This window comes from Telmatherina bonti (assembly GCF_933228915.1).
Source record: "Telmatherina bonti genome assembly, chromosome: 11".
Classification (NCBI taxonomy): domain Eukaryota; kingdom Metazoa; phylum Chordata; class Actinopteri; order Atheriniformes; family Telmatherinidae; genus Telmatherina; species Telmatherina bonti.
The window spans coordinates 33,508,590-33,530,090 of NC_136629.1; the positions used below are offsets into that span (position 1 = coordinate 33,508,590).

The 21,501-nt window shown below is 39.1% G+C and overlaps 1 protein-coding gene across 1 annotated transcript in view; it reads left to right on the plus strand.

Annotated features, from left to right (window-relative positions):
* The window catches only part of LOC306762721 (inactive phospholipase D5-like), a gene marked incomplete at both ends in the record, with an annotated part of 89,513 nt that overhangs the window by 57,835 nt on the left and 10,177 nt on the right, over window positions 1-21,501 (plus strand). The window contains one exon of the mRNA XM_079249316.1: window positions 14,409-14,545. Coding sequence (XP_079105442.1) covers window positions 14,409-14,545 — 137 coding nt within the window. The remainder of the gene's footprint in view (window positions 1-14,408; window positions 14,546-21,501) is intronic.

Sequence of the window (21,501 nt, forward strand, 5' to 3'; positions counted from 1 at the left end):
ATTAAATGTTGTGTTATTTCTTCTAATAGGAGACTTAGTTTACGAGGGGCGGGGCCTCAAAGTTTGATGTCTCGCCAGGAAAAATTAAACGGATATAACTCCCACATAAAGCAACATTTCTGCACCAAATTTGCTAGATATGATGGCAGTCCCCTCCTACAGAGTTCTATATGCCAATATTTTGATTATGAAATAGCCACGCCCCCTGGAGGTCAAAAGTGTTGTTTTTTGCTCACACACCCATAACTCTGGCTTGGTGGACACCACATGGCCCAAATTCACTCAGGCATCACAAAACATGTTGGTGAAGAGATCTGATAAAGGACGTTGCTCTACGCTGCACGGCGTGCCCGTGACGCCATGGCGAAGTTCCATGCGGCGGCGTGACATCATAAATCACTATAAAATTGTCAATTTTGATCTGATCACCCTAAAACTTATAGGGATTAATAAGGGATCAGTCCTGAACAGATTAATGTGACCATTGCTAGTGTAGACCTAAGCCCTGCCCACTTACAACAGGAAGTGGTTTTTTCCACGTTTGAGGGTCATGCTTCTAAGCAAATGGTCCAAAACACTTGAGCCTCCTCCAAAACATGTCAAACCCATTCATGATGCCACAATAAAAACCTCAAGTCGCTACGCTAAACGGGACATGGCGAATGGCGGTCCAACGCCATGAAACAGGAAGTACCTGTGACCAAGCCATGGAACCTTGGACCGCCATCAAACTTGCCATGACTGATGACAGTAAGGCCCTGAACTAAGCCCCATTGAAACATTATGGAATAAATGGAGCATGTCTCCATAGCGCCCCCTACAAAATTTCAATCAATCAGCCCCGCCCACTACATGGACCGACATGAATAAAATTCAGCACAGTTGGAGAAGCTTCCAGTACCTTCAAAAAAGTCTCTTGGACATATGGGCTAAATTAAACAGGAAGTCGGCCATGTTGAAAAAGGTGCCATTTTTGGGGTCATTTCTTTGCCATGCATTTTAAACAACTCCTCCTAGGGATATTGTCCAACTGACACCCAACTTGCACAGGATGCTCAGGAGGCATGTGTGATGTAAAGTTGTGTTATTTCTTCTAATAGAAGATTTAGTTTAGGAGGGGCGGGCCCTCAAAGTTTGATGTCTCATTAACAAAGACTTATTGCTAAAACTCCCACATAAAACAACATATCAGCACAGGAATCGACACATTTGATGCCAGTCCCATGATGAACAAAATCTACAATGCAATAATATGACTATGAATTAGCCCCACCCCTTGGCAACAACAAGTGTCTGATATCATGAACCAGGAAGTACCTGTAACAAAGCCATGAAATTGTTGATCTTCACCATACTTGCCATGAGTCATGAAAGTTATGCCCTTAATAGAGTAAAATTAAAATATAGTGGAGAAGATAGTAAATGGCTCCATAGCGCCCCCTACAATATTTTAATTAATCAGCCCCGCCCACTACATTGACTGACATGGATATGATTCGGGAAACTTGTAGCCCCTTCCCGTACCTTCAAAAAAGTCCCTTCGACATATGGGCTAAATCAAACAGGGAGTCGGCCATTTTGAAAAAGGTGCCATTTTTGGGGTCATTTCTGTCATTTTCTTTGCCATGCATTTTGAGGAACTTCTCCTAAGAATTTTGTCCAACTTTAACCCAAATGAGTCAGGATGCTCAAGAGGCATGTGTGATTAGAAGTTGTGCTATTTCTTTTAATAGGGGATATCGTTTAGGAGAGGCGGGGCAGCAAAGCAGATGTGATGCAACAAAAAGAAAAACTGACATAAATCCCCCAAAAAACAACCAACCTGCACCAAATTTGCTACAGATGATGCCAGTCATATCCTTCACATTTGTGCATGTCAATAATTAGATGATAAGTTAGCCCCGCCCCTTGGTGACAGGAAGTGACCCTTCATAAAACCTAAATGGTCTGAAGTGCAGTCTGGCTGCACTTTAGGTTGAGAGAGGCATGGGAAGGATGTTGCCAGGGGAGGCGGTGGCATGATGCCGAGCGGCGCCATGGTGCGAGGGCCTATATCACCGCTTGCGGTTTTAATTATTATTATTATTATTATTATTCTCCTAATAAATGAATTGCTTTTTTGGAGGCCTGAACATGCTCAAAAACTCACCAAATTTTGCGTACCCCCCCAAGGGAATGCGAAAAATTTGATATTTTGAGGTGCTCCAGAATGTTTGGGCGAAACTGAATGAGAGCGCCACCTATTTTAGGTGCCCCGCCACTGCATGTCGTCAATCTTTATTAAACTTAATACACATGATCGACATGCTAGGGCGAACAAAAAATCCTCTTAATGTCATGGTGAAATGTCGACAGGAAGGCGGCCATTTTAGGTCAAAGTCAATATTTTGGCGTTTTAGCACCTCGCATTTTAACAAACTCGTCCTAGAGCTTTTATCCCACTGAGCCACAAATTGCTCAGGATGTTCAGGAGGCATGTGTGATTCAATGTTGTGTTATTTCTTCTAATAGGAGACTTAGTTTACGAGGGGCGGGGCCTCAAAGTTTGATGTCTCGCCATGAAAAATTAAACGGATATAACTCCCACATAAAGCAACATTTCTGCACCAAATTTGCTAGATATGATGGCAGTCCCCTCCTACAGAGTTCTATATGTCAATATTTTGATTATGAAATAGCCACGCCCCCTGGAGGTCAAAAGTGTTGTTTTTTGCTCACACATCCATAACTCTGGCTTGGTGGACACCACATGGCCCAAATTCACTCAGGCATCACAAAACATGTTGGTGAAGAGATCTGGTAAAGGACGTTGCTCTACGCTGCACGGCGTGCCCGTGACGCCATGGCGAAGTTCCATGCGGCGGAGTGACATCATAAATCACTATAAAATTCTCAATTTTGATCTGATCACCCTAAAACTTATAGAGATTAATAAGGGATCAGTCCTGAACAGATTAATGTGACCATTGCTGGTGTAGACCTAAGCCCCGCCCACTTACAATAGGAAGTGGTTTTTTCCACGTTTGAGGGTCATGCTTCTAAGCAAATGATCCCAAACACTTGAGACTCCTCCAAAACATGTCAAACCCTTTCATGATGCCACAATAAAAACCTCAAGTTGCTACGCTAAACGGGACATGGCGAATGGCGGTCCAACGCCATGAAACAGGAAGTACCTGTGACCAAGCCATGGAACCTTGGACCGCCACCAAACTTGCCATGACTGATGACAGTAAGGCCCTGAACTTAGCCCCATTGAAACATTATGGAATAAATGGAGCATGTCTCCATAGCGCCCCCTACAAAATTTCAATCAATCAGCCCCGCCCACTACATGGACCGACATGGATAAAATTCAGCACAGTTGGAGAACCTTCCAGTACCTTCAAAAAAGTCTCTTGGACATATGGGCTAAATTCAACAGGAAGTCGGCCATTTTGAAAAAGGTGCCATTTTTGGGGTCATTTCTTTGCCATGCATTTTAAACAACTCCTCCTAGGGATATTGTCCAACTGACACCCAACTTGCACAGGATGCTCAGGAGGCATGTGTGATTTAAAGTTGTGTTATTTCTTCTAATAGAAGATTTAGTTTAGGAGGGGCGGGCCCTCAAAGTTTGATGTCTGATAAACAAAGACTTATTGCTAAAACTCCCACATAAAACAACATATCAGCACAGGAATCGACACATTTGATGGCAGTCCCATGATGAACAAAATCTACAATGCAATAATGGGACTATGAATTAGCCCCACCCCTTGGCAACAACAAGTGTCTGATATCATGAACCAGGAAGTACCTGTAACAAAGCCATGAAACCTTTCATCTTCACCATACTTGCCATGAGTCATGACAGTTATGTCCTTAATAAAATAAAATTACCATATAATGGAAAAGATAGTAAATGGCTACATAGCGCCCCCTACAAAATTTCAATCAATCAGCCCCGCCCACTACATTGACTGACATGGATATGATTCGGGACACTTGTAGACCCTCCCAGTACTTTGAAAAACGTCTCTTGGACATATGGCCTAAATCCAACAGGAAGTCGGCCATTTTGAAAAGGGTGCCATTTTTGGGGTCATTTCTGTCATTTTCTTTGCCATGCATTTTGAGGAACTTCTCCTAAGAATTTAGTCCAACTTTAACCCAAATGAGTCAGGATGCTCAAGAGGCATGTGTGATTAAAAGTTGTGCTATTTTCTTTAATAGGGGATATCATTTAGGAGAGGCGGGGCAGCAAAGCAGCTGTGATGCAATGAAAAGGAAAACTGACATAACTCCCACAAAAAACAACCAACCTGCACCAAATTCACTACAGATGATGTCAGTCATATTCTTCACATTTCTGTATGTCAATAATTAGATCATAAATTAGCCCCGCCCCTTGGTGACAGGAAGTGACCGTTCACAAGGCCTAAATGGCCTGAAGTGCAGTCTGGCTGCACTTTAGGTTGAGAGAGGCATGGGAAGGATGTTGGCAGGGGAGGCGGTGGCATTATGCCGAGCGGCGCCATGGTGCGAGGGCCTATATCACCGCTTGCGGTTTTAATTTTTTTTTGTATTTTATCACCTCTTTCTTCGCCACACGCCCCTGCGGAGGCCCGTTGTGACAATTGTTCATGTTGAATGAAAATATTACAGCTTGAGATCATTTTCTGTGCGTACAGAGATAAAGTAAAACTGGTCCCAAACAGCTGCAGTAAGAGGTCAGTTAATCAACCAAAAGTACATTAATCAATATATATTTTCCATTTATTATGTATTTATTTATAAAACTCTTCAGTATAATGAATATGTGAGCTAATATGTAAATTTGATATTATTATAAGAAGTTTTTTTTGCCCTGACAAAAATATACAATGGAAATTAACTAAATCTTGAATCAATAAAGGAAATAAATGCTTGATGTGATCTCGCTTCATTTGGAAAAAACGGAATTCTGTTTTTTTCTCCTGCAGTTTCTGATTATATTTTGGTTTGTCAATATTTTAAAGTAAAAAAAAAAAAAAAAAAAAGCAAATACAAACAGAAGAAGATTTTATTTATTATCCTATTTCCTTGGCAATTTCAATTTTTAAATATAAAAAAACATGTTGAAGGTTTTTAAGGACATTAATCTCATGTTTCCTTTTAAATAAGATAACATTTGTAACACGCTGGTGGATATACATGACACCATTTTTCTTTTCTTTGTCAGTTTTTTTCTTTTGCAGAGACATTTTACCTTCACATGAATAGAAACGTCCAGGACGAAGCTCATAAGACAGTTGAACACCAGACATCACAGTATAACTCTGCTCATGATGTTTAGATGTTTTGTTGCTTCAACCTTTCTGCTTCCAGATACATGTCTATGTGTGTGTGTGTGTGTGTGTGTGTGAAAGAGAGAACCACAGACTGTAAAGAATCTCTTGTCATTTGATGCTGACAGACTAGAACCAAAGCCTGACTTTCTGATGTCTTTGGACAGATGAAAGGTTTTCTCCAACAAAAGATAACTCAGTTAGTATCTTATTGTGACATCATCTCTGTCTGCCTCTCTAACCACAGGTCTTGCGCTGCGTAGATTTCTCTGATCTTTATACTTCTTATGCACTCAAGATTTCTGAAATCTCATTCAGTGTTACAACAGTACAGTTCCAGCTCCTGTGTCGGACTCCATTGTTTAAATAACAAACTAATAAACTTTGACAGATTTTGTCCCTTTGGTGCGTCCAAACGACAGCCAATTCTGCATCCATTTTGCATCTTGTCTCCTCTGAATGAAACAAAGGCACCATCAAAACAGGAAAGTCAACTAAACAGAAAAATGACCAAAACAAAGGAAACTCAGCTGAGGTGAAAGCTCAAAAACAGCTGGTAGAAGGTATGTAAGGCCCCTAAAACCATGTTTTGTTTTGTTTTCTAAACTTTCCATTATTTTTACAGCTGGAGGCCACGTGACTGTACATGGTGTCAAATTGGTCTTTAGACCAACCCAACTGGATACGCATGTGTTACAACTGCTGAAGCGTGACATTAATTTCTGAGGATGTGCACAATCTACGCTTACACAAGGCAGTTTTGCTAAACATGCATTAATTACATTCATGAAAAGCATATATTCTCCATCCATCATCTGCTGGACTCTGAGCGCTCACTGGACAAACAAAACAGGATAAGTTGTCTGTAGTGTTCTCATAATGCTGTTGCATTGTTGATATTTTATAAATTTCTCACCACTTCTGTCTGTATCTGACTTTTCCCTGACGGTATTGTGTCGAAACTCTTTCCTTGTTCCTCAAGATTTTATTCAATGAGCCTCCGAAGTCACAAGATTCCCCTGATTTCTGTCTTAACCTGTTATTTGACGTCTTCTGCCTTCCTTTAGAGTTGGTGACAAAGTGAAACATAAGGAGAGTTTGTTTGTTTGTTTGTTTGTTTGCTTTCCAACTATTAAACCATTTTCATTTTTACATGCAGGTGTGTCGAATGATCCAGTCTTTCAGCAGAAAGCAAAGGGCACAGAGTTGCAGACAGAACAGCAGGCAGCTTCTGCTTGATTTATTTACTTCTGCCTCTGATCCCAGCATATAAACATCCACCTTCTCTGCTCTGGCCTTCACCTCTGTCTCTGTGTTTGTGTGCAGAGAAAATGACAGGCAGGAAGACAGAAACAATTTCAGTGCATGTGTGTGTGTGTGTGTGTGAGGGAGTCTGCCTTGTGCCATCCAGCTTGCACATCTTTTTTTAATGGACTCCTTGGAGCTTTTCTAAAATAGCCAGAGAGCAGTTTCACTAAATTATGTTATTTATTACCAATTTTTATACAAATCACTGAAAGCAATCCATACTTCTGGTAAATAATTGGATTTTATTTGCTTATTTATTTTAGCATGCCACAAATTTTACATGTAACTGCAAAGTGCCAAAAAAGTTGCTTGAAAGTTTGTATCATTTAACTTGAAAAAAGATTCAATCACATTTCAGATGTTTGGTCGTGACTTCAGAGACGGCTCGTGTTAGTTTGCTTGAAAACACCTAGAAAAGCTGCAAAAGGCAGAAATGCTCTGTGCACAGTGATTCTGAATGTTTTTTATGGCATCATAATCTATAGATGATTGAGCCGTTTATGTTCATACACCTGGAAATTATTCCACAATTTCTTGCAAGTTGCTGAACATCTGCACATCTCAAAGGCATCGTACACAGAAAAAAAATGTGCAGATGTTTCTTTGCATTTTGCATCTATCTTCTGATTGCAAACAATTTTTTTTTGTTTGTTTTAGTCAAACATGCATTTTAGGAACCACTCTCTATGGGGAAAGTTTTCACTGACTGACTGGAAAAGTGTTTATTTTCATGCTGCATTAATGACACAAAAATGCAATTATCTCCCACTTGTTTACAAGCTATAACTGACCTTAATGGGATTTTTTATTTACACATACATAAAAGTTAGCTTTTAGCTGTTGACTGCATTGAAAACTGAGACATTATGACCTATTTTGGAGTACAACGTTACATAGAACCTAAAGATTCACTATTTCAGACCAGACCTTGAGTTTGCTGACATTTTGAAACAAGTAAACTTTTATTCATCTCTCCAGTCCAGTCCACTTTAATTTACTGTATGGAAACACTTTAAACACGATGTCAACAGGTGTTGAGTATCCAGGACATCTTTGTTGCGTTTGACTGAACAGAAAACCTAACTAGTTGCAACAAGATCCTCCAGCTGTTTCTTATTCAGTATGACTGAATATTACTATTACTGTTATTATATTCCAGATGTTTTGCTTTCCCAGTCCAAAGCGTTTTGGGATTGAAACTGAAACAACTACAGAGATCTGTGTTTATTTGGAAATGTTAAAATCAGCACTGTCGTTTCATATTTTCTGGCTCCTGATTCAGTTCCAACCAAACTTTGTGTTGCATACTCTGTAGACAACAAGCTCATTTTAGCTTAAGTTAGAGTTTATATTTGTTTACCGACTGAAGCATCGATCAGAAAGTCTAACAAGAACAATTATTCCAACAGTGAAAAAACAAGCAATGTTTCCTGGAACTGTCTGTTCTCCTCCCTATGTAGGGCTGACTCAATCCATAAAAAGTCACATGGATCAGAAGTGCAAAAAAAATTTAGAATACTTCTGCACCACAACCCTTTGCTGTTGGTGCTACGGGAGGGGGGTATCATGAAGTGATCTTACATCACTTCATGAACGTCACTGTAACAATTAAAATCAGTACAGGCAGTGCAGGAAACGTGCTCATCTTTAGACTTAACCAAGTAGTTTTGTTGCCTTAATAAAACCAAACAAACTAAAAACTAAAGTAACAACAGCCAAAGAAACAGTGATTATAAGAACATTGTTTAACATACAATAATCAAAATTTGGTCTATTTCTTGACGGTCTTGAAGTTATGGAATTCCACCAAATTCAAAGTGGCCTTGAAGTACTTTGTGGACCTTTTGTTAACTTTATGCTACTTAATGTCAACAAACGAATCAAAGTGACTTTCCAGTGTATTTTCCAAAGAACTATTTAGGAATTTCTGGTAAATTCATGCAACTCTGTGAGCTAAAGTGGGAGCTGAATTCCAACATTGAGGGTTGTACATATACATACCATCAAAACATCCAGTTCCCTTTACTTTTTAACTTTTACACCTCTTTCAGCAGTTTTCCTAAACAATTCCTGTGCTGGTGTTGATGTGCGGCCATGTCTCCGTCAACACCGTCCCCAGAGAGCACTGCGAGTCTGACCTGATCGTATATGTCTCTGTTCTGAACTAACACCTCCAACTATGTGTGAATGCAGCAAACAGAAAGCTTGGAGGCATTTAAGGCATGTTGCTCACAAACAGAAGGACCTTCAGATTGAATTGCTTTTCTTGCTGCATGTACGAAGTTCAGCAGATGATTGACAGCTTTGGCTCAACCTTCAGTTTCCTGCAGCGTGTGTGCTCGGAGGGCCTCTCTTAAGGTCAAGATGAAGGTTTGTACTTCATTCCCGTGACCTCTCATTTCTCCAATCGGGTCTGTGGATGTGAACGAGCGGCCTTGTGATCAGGAGGTCATTCGCTTTAACCTTTGTGTGCAACTGGCAACCTTGCAGAACGCTTCGGATGACTTGATCGTGCAATCTCGTCCACAAGTGCTCTTCCCCCGTCAGACATCAGCTCAGACTGATGGCTGTGTGAGTATGAGAGCGTGAAGAAACATCCTTGCTACTTTCTCTAGAGGTCACTGGGAACACTTCATTGGCTGCTTTTGTAGATTAATTCAATTCCCATATGAGGACTTGTGGGCACGTTTCTCTGTGCTAAAATAAACATGCAAAAAACCAAGCGATGCTTTGTGTTTGTGGCTCATGGAGGTCGTGTATGATATGAGATTAGTCTCTGAGGATAACCAGCTTAGCTGACTGTGCTAATGGTCTGCTGTGTTTGTGGATAATTAGCTTGGACTCTTCTGGCAGGTTTCAAAGGGATCGGGATACATTAGTTATCATTTTACAAATAATTGGGGCATTTCCCAGTAACTGGGTCAAATGTAGTGAACATCAGTAGCTTCCTGAACTGTAAATCAGTGAGAACACCCCAAGGCTACAATTCTATAAAACCATCATATGTAATGTGATTAAATTCCGTTTTTCTCTCTCTCTCTCTGCCACAACGACAGAAGTAATTCCATAAGTTTTCATACTGGTGTGTTAGTTTGAATAAAGTCAGACATTAAAAAACACAAACATGTTAGTTCAACTAATATAATGAAAGATAATGAATCCATTCAGTAGAGTCAAATAATTAATGGGGTTTAACTTTAAATTACCCCTGAAATAATATATTCATTTAAGATGACACTTGTTCAGGCATTTTACATTTGCTTATGGCCCACATCCAAGACTTTTATCAAGTAACATTAGAAGCAAGTACACACACTGCAAAAACTCAGCCTTAAAAAAAAAAAATATATATATACATATATATATATATATATATATATATATATATATATATATATATATATAAATTTGGTAAATGTTGCTTAAAATAAGATAAATTATCTAACAACAGAATAAGAAACGTTGGCTTGTCAAGACTTCCAAAAACAAGTAAAAATACTCTTAAAACAAGAGGAATTCCCTGGCATAAAAACTAAGAATTATCTTACCTTAAAAAGAATAAGCATATGTGTGCTCAATTTAAGATTTTTAATCTTACTTAGATTTCAGTTTTTGCAGTGGGGAACAACCGGAAACTCAATCAATCGATCAATCAATCAGGAATACTTTATTCATCCCAGAGGGGAAATTCGAAGTTCCAGAACAACCGTCCAAGGTTTTTTCCAGACAGACACAGAACATTGAAACACAGGTCACAGAACAGGTCATGACTGAGGTCCCGCAGCCAGCTTTATCCGGCGCCGCCTTTAACAGATGAGAACACAGGTACATTAGGATTCAGAGTTGAGAGCGAAAACCAGGTACCAGACTGGGCCTCGTGGGGGCACAGTCTGCAGATACAAAAAAACACTTTATATGCACATAAGCACGAATACAGATGATAGACAACACAGAGTCCAGCAAGGCGGTGAGTCAAGGACCACAACCAGGTGCCTCACAGTCCATGTGGATACGGAGGAGGGCTTGAGGGACGGAGCTTTTGTGGACATCCCATTCCTTTTTCAGGGAGTTGCGCCGGCCCGAAGGCCTTCGGGGGAGCCAAATCCAGATAAGATTGATTGTTTGGCAACAATGTAAAACCACAGGGGAAGGAGCGAGTTGGAAAGCTTTCCAGATGGTCACTTGACGATGTATTGGTTTGCAGCCACATCAAGACTCTTTGTCAGTTTTTGTTTCATGATGTGTTATTTTCCTTTTAATTTATTTTAAATTGATCATTTTTTATGCGTACTTCCCTCCCACTGTAAAGCACTTTGGCTGGCCGCTGGTTTGTAAAAGTGCTGTATAAATAAACTTGACATTTAATAGGTCAACAAGAAAAAGCACAGCGCTAACAAGGTGAGAGGGACATGTCTCCATCTGTCATAGTGGATTCAGTGTGGCTGAATCCACTATGAATCTATTCCCCTTCCATACAGAGTCAAGGTCTGTGGAGGTGTGGGGATGTAAATGCAGGAACAAGGTTTTATTTCTTAAACAGAAAACAGGAAGGAGACAAAATGGGCATCTACAGATAAACTAACACAACACAACAAACCAGCAAGTGGGAACAGAAGCCAAGGGGTATAAATACAGGGAAACAGAACAAGAGACAGGTGTGTGGAATAAACTGAGTCCAGGTGAACTTAATGAACAGGAAGGCAACACATGAAACAAGACAAGGAAAACTACTAAATAAAATAGGAAACCAGAACTAAAAAGACAAAACAAACTCCACATCATGAGACAGGCTGACTGGGACGAGGAGGACAGCTCTGGGTGCAGCAGGGCTGACCCACTGGCTTTGGACCTCAGGCACACACTTCAGGACGAAAAAGTTCTGAAACCAATTCTCCTTTCTGCTGTTTTGATGGTAAAAACAAAAACCAAAAATTACAGAAAGAAACTTAAACCTAGACTTTTCTACAAAACAAAGAGAAAGTTGCTCCTAAGTGGTTTCTGATCTTTGCTGTTGTTTTGTAGTCTCAGTCAGAATTTAGCAACCTGTGTCTCACCAGTCGGTGGTCAAGATATTTTCAGTTTTACTGCAGCTCAGAACTTAAACACGTAAAAGTAAAATACCACAAAACAAAGATAACTGAAAGTTAAATAAGAATAGAAAAATGAATACAACTCTGAAGGTTTATATTTCACTAATTAATTCTTTCATTTGGGGGTCAAATTACTCCAAGCCTCAACTAGACGTTGGCCTATTTAAGTCTGGCCTGCACACTGCATACCCGCAGTGTGTATGTCACATCTTTTTGTGACATCAGAAAATTGTTTACAGTCAGATTTCCAATAAAGCTGCTCTTATTCAGATGTTTTCTTGTTTCTTTCATTAGATGGCTAAATGTGTTAGAAACTGTGAATGAAAAGAAGTAAAGACAAGTTTTTGCAAACTGTCGTTTAGCTGTCATAACATATTGATTTTATAACTGTGGCATCATCTGAAACGCCTGCATTAAAGACAAAGTGTGCAGAGAATTTGTCTGAATCCGTACAGTGGCAGAATCTCTGACACAGACCAGATCAGACAGACACATGATGTCTTGATCTGAGTTGGAGATGATCATTCATGCCTTTATATTATCTCGACTGGACTATTATAATTCTATGTTCACATATTCAGGCAAAATATTACTGGAACGTCAAGGCTAACAACAAAATCTTTCACACCTCCTCCTGCCACTCCTAAACTACAGTTCAGAACATCTGCTCTTTAAAAAGCAGATAAAAATATATATTTTAAATCTCTTTAAATCTCTTTTGTTGTTGTTTTTTATTGCGAAACAGTTTGTGAGTTTTATTTTGAAAGGTGCAAAAGAAATAAACATTTACCTACCTATAAACTTCTATCATTTCCCTTTCCACACACATGTTCTGGAACAAGAACGGTAGTCCGGTCCTATTGTGAGGTTGCGCTCTAACCCACCTTTGCATGCAGTTCTCCTCTATTGGACAAATACCTGTAACTTATGAGCATGTACTCATACGCAGCAGCAAATCTGAACTGGATCCTTCATTGCAGCTGCTACTTTCTGTTAAGTCAGGTAGAACACACACCACCAGCTAAATAATACAACTCACACAAAAAGGAGGTTAAATGGTTAATTTTTTAATATTTAAATATCAAAGAAATATGCTACAATCTGTGCATGGTTTGTCGTTTTATATTTAAAAAATGACAAATTTGATAATATTTCTATTGGATACGTTAATTTATCTCCTGTAAATCCGAATCATTTGATGGTTTGTGTGAAATAACAGACAGATAATGGAGTTAAAATCCCCAAAATTCACATGAGTCCCCAACAATGCAACAGAGAACGTTGCAGTCATTTTTGCCACCACATCCTCCAAAGGTCCACAACTCCCTTTGGACATAATCTTGGAGGAAACAGGAGCACATTTCTATTTCCTGTCAAAAATAATGGATAGTGCTCTGCTTTTGCAAAGGTCTTGTTTGGCTATTCCAAATATATCATTTTTCTTCCACATAATTGGATAAAAATGAATTTGAAGATCTTTTCAGAGAAGTGACAAACACAGCCCATTTATTACACACACACTCTCAAAAATAGAGGTACAAGATAAGGACATTTCTGTACCTATAGGTACATTTTAAAGAAATGTTCTCTCAAAAGTACAATACTGGTCTTTAAGAGACCAGAAGCACACCTTCAGGGTACGAAAAAGGGTTCAAAGTGACATAAAGTACAAATTTGTACCATTTCGACCATAAGGGTACCTGCAACATTGAAAAATGTAATGTTAATGGCTGTAATGTTACAAACTAGAGCAGAGTTGAGTGATGACAGTAGTACTACTTAACAGTCATTTACTACACCAGACAATGAAGGTCAGATGCTGCAAACTAAGTGTATGGCTGGTCAGTATTTTGAGTTTTTGAAGATTATTTCTCGGTTAAAGATAAGATAATATTGCTAAGTTGCATGGACCAGGCCTAATGCTGTGGAAAACATAAAAAAACACAATTTGATAAGGTGAGGTTGAACTTGATAAGGTACAAAAATAGACCAGAACTGAAGGGTACAGAAATGTCTCTCAAAAGAGTACACCCCCAGCGACAAGCATTTGTACCTTTTTAGGTACAAGCTGGTACCTCTATTTTTGAGTGTGCATAGATACTTTTATGAGCATTAGTAGATGTTCAGGATATCATACATCAAATGAGAAAACAGTTGCCTTTATTAAAAAAAAAAAAAAAAAAAAAAAAAAACCACATATAAAAGAGAGATGTTATGTTGTTGAGTCTTTAAAAGTCCAGTGTGTGGGTCACAAAAGAACATCTGGATTTAAGTCTTCTTCACATTGTGAACATGGTGACCTCTGTTTCCGCCTCCTCCACGTGGGATCATTTGGAATGATTTACAAAATGCCACGTTCACAACTAAAAATAATGCCAAAACTAATTGTTTTCTCATATGCTTTCAATATCCACCACCCCCTCATCTTTCTCGTTGCTCTCTATTTTTGCCCCCCTCTTCCATTTCCTCTCATTCCTTCTTCATGTGTAAAGGTTGGTTTGAACTTGAGAGGTCACACATGAGCCTACATGTTCTCCTCCATCATCTTACGACCTGCTGAGCTGAGCACTAAATCTGCTCTGTACCAGCCAGCACGGGCCAAGGTTGCAGAACTTTGGCTTTGTTTTTACACTTATGTTGAAGAGCAGAAAATGCAGCTTGGAAATCAATGTGGTTTTCCTTTCTTTTTTTTTTCTTGTAGTCTCAGCAAAAGTGCATCGTGATCTTTGCCTTGGTGTGCTGCTTTGCTGTGCTGGTGGCGCTGATTTTCTCCGCCGTGGACATTTGGGGTGAAGATGAGGATGGGATCACAGAAGAGAACTGTAGCAGCAAATGCAGGTGAGACACAAAGAAGCACAAACGCATTTGTTGTCACTGGTTTCCAAACTTTTCCTTCGCTTTATCACAAATAACAAACGTGCTGTGCATGTGCAACGCCAAGTATGTAATGAAGCCAAACTAAAAACCTGAACAAGATAAATATCATTTAATTGATCATAGTCACAATTCTGCATTTTTCTGCCCTTTGAATGGTCTAAAGTTATGACCCTCTGGAAGTGTTTTCCTAAATCTTCTTGACTTTTGTGGCACTGAATAGTTTCATGATTCACTGATTCGCTTATTGTATGACTTAATAAAATCTAAACCTCCTAATCTATCTATCTATCTATCTATCTATCTATCTATCTATCTATCTATCTATCTATCTATCTATCTATCTATCTATCTATCTATCTATCTATCTATCTATCTATCTATGCCAGGGATGTTTGGGTTCATCATACTTTTACTGACATTTTATGAGAAGTTCCCAAAGAAATCTTATCATGTTGTGCCCACTCCTGCTCATGTGGATATCTTCTTAACTGTGTTAAGAAACAATGCATGTATGCAGGCTGATACGCAGGTTAATAAATACATTTATCTTTAAGTTAACACAGCTAATGGCTAACTGCACCAGTGTAGCAAAGGTAACCTTAGCTGAGCTGCTAGGCAGCATAGGTACATGTCTAGGGATGTTTGTAATTGTAAAAGCATCATCACAGTGGGGTTAGAAGTGGGTACTCAATGCTAACTGAAAAAGAAGTGGGTATATACCGTATATCAGCATATACCCTGGACTAAACCACTGCTCAGAGGCCTCATCTGACAGCTGATAAACAGCGCGCCACAGCTGTCAGATGACGCCATGAGGAAGACTTCTTTTGCTAGCCGAGACATATTCTACCTTAACCTTTGTCTAATAGGAGAAACTTAATAAATAAGGAGCCTGCTGTTTTCTGGAAAACACTTATAAATGGCTTTTCTGTGTTGCTTAACCCAATCCCATTGTCTCGTCCACTGGCTGAAATTGATTACTTTGCTGTTCTGAAGTAACTTTAGTCCACACTTTGGCTACATTTTACACTCCATGCAAATCTTAAAGATGTGTATCCCAAAACGACAAGCCTAACAGCCTCCGCAATCTGTCTTGGTGGTCCAGAGAGAAAGTAGCTGATCAGAAGGTGCTGAGCTGATACAGCAGAAATCTTTTCCGTCTCTACACGTCCCACTGGTTCCCCATTAGACTCTTATTATTCAATTTAACATTCAGCCTTGGATTATTTCCGCTCTCTCTCTCCTTCTTTCTGTGTGTCTGTGTCCATGTTCTCCCTCCATTTTCTTCCCTAAATCACCCCTTCAGAAAACCTCTTAAAGCTGAAAGAGTAATCCTGACTTGGAAAGCCCAATGGGACTTTTCTTCCCATCTAAAGGACCCCTAAAGCTTGGGGGTACAATAGGTGATAAATTTGAGGCTGGAGGATGGAGAGCCAGATGGTGGAAGAGGAAGATGATGAATAGATTCATCTGCTGTTATTGGCTTGCTGTCTGGGATTTGGGGGTCTTTGCAGATCAAGAATTAACTCCAAAGTGTCAGATTTCCATGTGCAAAAATATCCATGATGAGGCCACTGCTGCAGCATGCGTAATATGAAACAAGTATTCCGTGTCCACATGATCATTAAACATTTTTCCTCAATGTTTGCTGCAAAAAAGGAAAGATATGAGCTCAACACATTCATAAAGGAGGTGCAGTGTGGCTTGATCATGCTGTAAATTTTCATTAAAGCAAACTCACTTAAAAAAAAAAATTGTGACATTTTTTATGTATACACATTGAATAATTAACTTATTTCATTTCTACTTAAATAATTAACATACAGCCAACCATTTTCTCTTGCTTGTTTAGTCTCTGTTGCATGTTTACAATTACATAAAACTTTTAGACAAACCACGATTCAGGTGCTTTTCTGTTATTGTAACTATAATTATGTATGCTGGTTGTTTTATCACGCTAAATTTCTTCAAACTGGAATCAGAGACCTGATCTGTAATGCTGAATCCAAAAACAAAGATTTCTCGTGCTCATATAATTCAATCATTACACACCTCCTCTCTGATGAACAATTTAATTTACGTCTGTGGTAATACACACACCCTATTAGGCTTACATCAGTATGTGTTTCCTGGTTGTTGGAGCAAATTAGAAGCTGTTTATTCCATCTTATCTGATCAAATGTAAGTACCAGTCTGATGCATTCCTTGTGTGTGTGTGTGTGTGTGTGTGTGTGTGTGTGTGTGTGTGTGTGTGTGTGTGTGTGTGTGTGTGTGTGTGTGTGTGTGTGTGTGTGTGTGTGTGTGTGTAATCGCTTTGGTGTCAGGTGACTCATAAGAGAATTATTATTGATCTACAGCCACTTTGTGACTAAGATGCTAAGAGACCCAGACTTGACTCATCCCTGATCTGTGAGCAGTCAGCTGACTCTAAGCTCTAAATGTTGTCCAGTGTGATGTGTTTTCTTTCCATGAGTTTCAGACAGAATATTTCTGAGCACATTAACATGCAGACGTATCTGCAGGATTTAGCCTGTAGCGCGCAAGTAAAACGGTCTAATGGTCAAACCAAAAAATATGCCCATACTCCACCAGCAAATTGCATCGCAACAACCTCTAAATAATATATATCTGACATGTATTTCCAACTATCAAGGAAATCTAATGAAATCTTTGATATTTTATATTTACTTGACACATTTTAACAAATTAGTCATTGAAATAGTTCTTTATTTATTAGAGCAAGGGCATTTAATGCATTTTTTTACTGCATTTAATGCATTTTTTTCTGAAATCAACATCTTTATTATCAATAGAAGAATTGTTTTATCTCTCAAGTAATTTATATTTATCTGTCATTCTCTCTTTGATTAATAAAATATGCAATGGAGTTGATGAAAGGATGCTGAAATGACAAGTGGTAGTTTAAAAAATGGTATAAATGAAATTATATCCACAAATATGGTGAAGTGAAGTAAACAAGAGACTCGAGTTTCATGGTTGCATTTTAATCAGCAGCATCAGATGTTGTCAGTGGTTTGTAAGCTTTCTTTCCTGAGTTGCAGGTAATGTGGAAATGCATGAGCTACTGGTCAAAGGACTCAGGCACCATTGCAAGCTTCAGAAACTTCAAACAGATCTTTGCAAAGCATTAAACAAACTAAGCAACTGCCATAATGTGGAGAAGAAATCAACTCAAAAAGCCAATGAAATGATGCTGAACAGAATCATTCATTTTCAGGATCTGCAGCTTTAAACCAGAAGTTTTACTGCCCTGGTTTCAGGGAGCTTCGCATGCCAGACAATATAAATAAAAGTTTAAATTAATTTACTTTCAAAACAGAGACACAGAGATGATCTTAAAAGGAAATATAGAATAAATGATAGGTGGACATGTGCTTGTTCAGTCAAGAACAAGCACATAAACCCTGATTAAACTGAAGTGAGAGCACACGGGGGGCAGAGTGGCAGCAGCTCCTGTGATACCTGTATTAATGTCCTCGCTGCTGCACAGCCAGAGCTCAGGGCAGCTCACGAGAGGGAGGAAAATTAATATCAGATGTCAGGAGCTGACTAAGGCAAACTGTGAGTTTTAATGGGAATCCATGTTGCTACTCTAAGAGTAACAAGCACGTGGCTTTATAGAAGCACGATCATATACATTATGACACGATGCAGTGTTTTTATATCATCTAGTTTCGGTTAAACATTCAAACACGTGAATATTGACGGTTCTGTAATGTGAGGAAATGTTTTCTCGACATTGTTTTAAGACAATAGGTCGAAGTGATCCAACCGTGCGCTCATACCAGAAGCTGAAAATCCATTATCATTCGGAGTGTGAGTGAAAGGGAGAGCTGCACTTTCTGGCTTTTCGTTTGACTGTCTCATGCACGCACATACACACACACACACACACACACACACACACACACACACACGCACACACTATGAAGTTTACACAACTGTTTTATTGGCTGCTGGGTCTGAATTGTACCCATGACTGTGCAGATGGGTTACAAAGGATGAAACCAGCCATGCAAAAACCAGACTGCATAAATCAATGAATCCTCTGCAGGAATAAACATCCGCCACCTCTTTGCTTACTCCAATTTTAATACCAAGGCCTGTCTGGCTGTCTGAGCCAGTCACAATCGCTATTTATCATATCTCTCGGCCATTAGAGGAGACTGAATGGTTTCCTCTCACAATAAGATTACCCCCCTCCTCTTCTCCAGTCTGTTTACAATCTATCCTTGTTTTCCCTGCTGTGAGATGTTTGCTGCATTTGTCCCAGTTTTCATGTCCATTTATTACAAGGAATACTCCACGATGTGTGTTGCGACTGCTCTGTGAGTTTTATCACAGGTCAGTATTTGGGTCAGTCATTTGACAGATGAAAAAAAGAAAACCTGAAACAACATCCTCTGCAACACATCAGCCAGCCTGTTTCTTCTTAAATTTGCTTCACTACATATACTGCTATTACCACAAGATAACATACGCTTGCTGTGATTACAAAGGTAACTGGTTTCTCAGTGTGATACCCCCACATTATCACCTGCAGCACACACCCTGCCAGTGTGCCCTTGAGTCAAACACTGGTTAGACCCTGAGGAGTCATTGTTTGGCTAACTCAGTGGTTTGGTTGTTCCAAGTGCACAAAAAAAAAAAATCTGCATAAAAGTCTTCACTTGGGTTTTGGTTCAAATGGGGCAGATGGACGTCTGTGGAAATAAAAGTTGATTATCGCTGGGATGAAATCAATTTTCAGGCCTTACAAACATTTTATCAAACCTAAGATATACAGAGGTGGCAATTCCTGGTCCAGAAAGTAAAAGTCCGGTCCGACAGCTGTTCTGACCAGTCACCAAACGAGCTGAATTTAATGACCAGAGTTTATTTGCCAGGTAAACAAGCCTGTTAGTGAAAACACCTCCTCTAAATGTACAAGTAGATCCAAAAACATGGCAGGACTTTTACTTTTTGGACCATGAATTGCCACCTCTGGAAATAAACAATGCAAATAAATTAACAAGGCATTGGTAAAATGGCCAAGTAACACAATATACAGAGCATGTAAACAGAGCAAATGTGTAAATATATTTAGAGAGAATATGCAAAGCAGATCAACTTTCAACTAAAAAAGGTATATGTGAAAAGACATGAAAGGCGTACGGACAGATAACAGAACCAGCTGAGAAGGTTGTTCAACACAACTGCATTACAATCCAGTCACATAACGTCCAATTCAGTGCAGTTAATCCAAGTTCATTTTAATCCTAAAATACATTACTCACTGTAATTTATTGATTAAATTGTTCTTAAAAGAAAGTGCAGCTAAGGATAGCAAAGGGATCTTCTACCTCAGCATGCACAGGACGACTGTGGGGAGGAAACATTTGTTGAAAAGGAAGAAACTTCCTGTCCAGCATTTTCCACACTTAGTTTTATCCACTCTTCTATATGTCAGATTGAGTTGGAAAGATTTGTCCAGCTCCCTGCGACAGTTCAGCACTGAATTACCTACCCGAGATGATATTCTGGGATAAATTGTTTCCCTTATTTTAACAAAGGGACTGTTGAAGGGAAGGAAGGAAACATAAAACAAAAATAAAAATGAAAAAATGTTGCACTGCCTCCTGCACTACATGGCACTATATTTTAATAAGGATAAGACACTGGCATATTAAGGAAATGCTTTATATTAAATACATAGCTACTTTAGTAACAACAAAACAAAAAAACCTAGAATAAATCTTCATTAATAGTTACTCAAAGCGCTTTTACATCCATGTTCACCCAAATGAACTTCTTGTCATGATTTGGGTTTTTCGGTGCTTTGTTTTTGGGCTTCCTGTTTTATTTTGTAGTTTTTCCTGTTTAGTTCCTCGGTTCTTGTTTAGCTTCATTGATTTCCCGTTATTGAGTTCACCTGGGTTCATTTAGTTAACTTGTTTCACCTGTGTCTCGTTTTGTTCTGTGTATTTATACTCCTCAGTTTTCATTCCTTGTTTGCTGGATCATTTGGTTGTAGTTAGTCCCTTGAGTGTCCTTTGTTGCGTGCCTTTGTTAAAATAAATCCACTAGCATCTACATCCCTGTTCCCCTCATCTCTGCGTTTGGGTCCACATCTCCGCTGCCACCATAACACTTCTTTGAGTGTGTCTTGTTTGCATAAATAAAAATGAAAAGAAAATCAGTAGCAGAGAATTAAATATGTTTCTATTTAAACTGGTAAATACGTCATCAGGTGGTCTTTCCAGTGTTAGTACATGATAAACCACCAAGTTCTCCATTATAACTGACTACTTGTGACTACTTATGTGCTAAAGTAAGCTTTGTTTAGGGATGATAGGATACGTTTGATTCGTCATTGATTAGCTACAAATTAAATGGTACCTTATACATTTGCACTGATAACCTTGATTTACCTAAATTGCTGAACCTGAACTGATTTATTAACATGACATTTAGATACCGCCATGCCTAATACAATGCTGTAGGACAGTGTGAGAATATCTGTTCTATCTTTGTCCATTTTCTTCACAGATAAGTGAAACAATTTGTTCTACTGCTATTTTCTTCTGTTTTACACTTGTTTGCTCAACCACAGAGGGGCAGCAGGAGCTTTTCCCTCTATGTGAAGCACTGCACACCCCGCTTTCTTATTCCTCTCTTAAAATCCAGTTGCCAGAAATCAATGTTTAAGCCGGATGTGGAGAGGATCTGCTGTCCATTGGAGCTTGATAATAGCCTGGTTCTGAGTGGCTGCAGATGTAGGTCTTACCCTGTTAATCCAGTCCTTTGACTTCACTGCTCAAGCGCATGTCGATTGCAGGGATCCTGTTAAATCATGAAATGGGTTGGCAGAAGTTCACAATGATTTATGCAAAACATGAAATAGTAAAATAACAGTC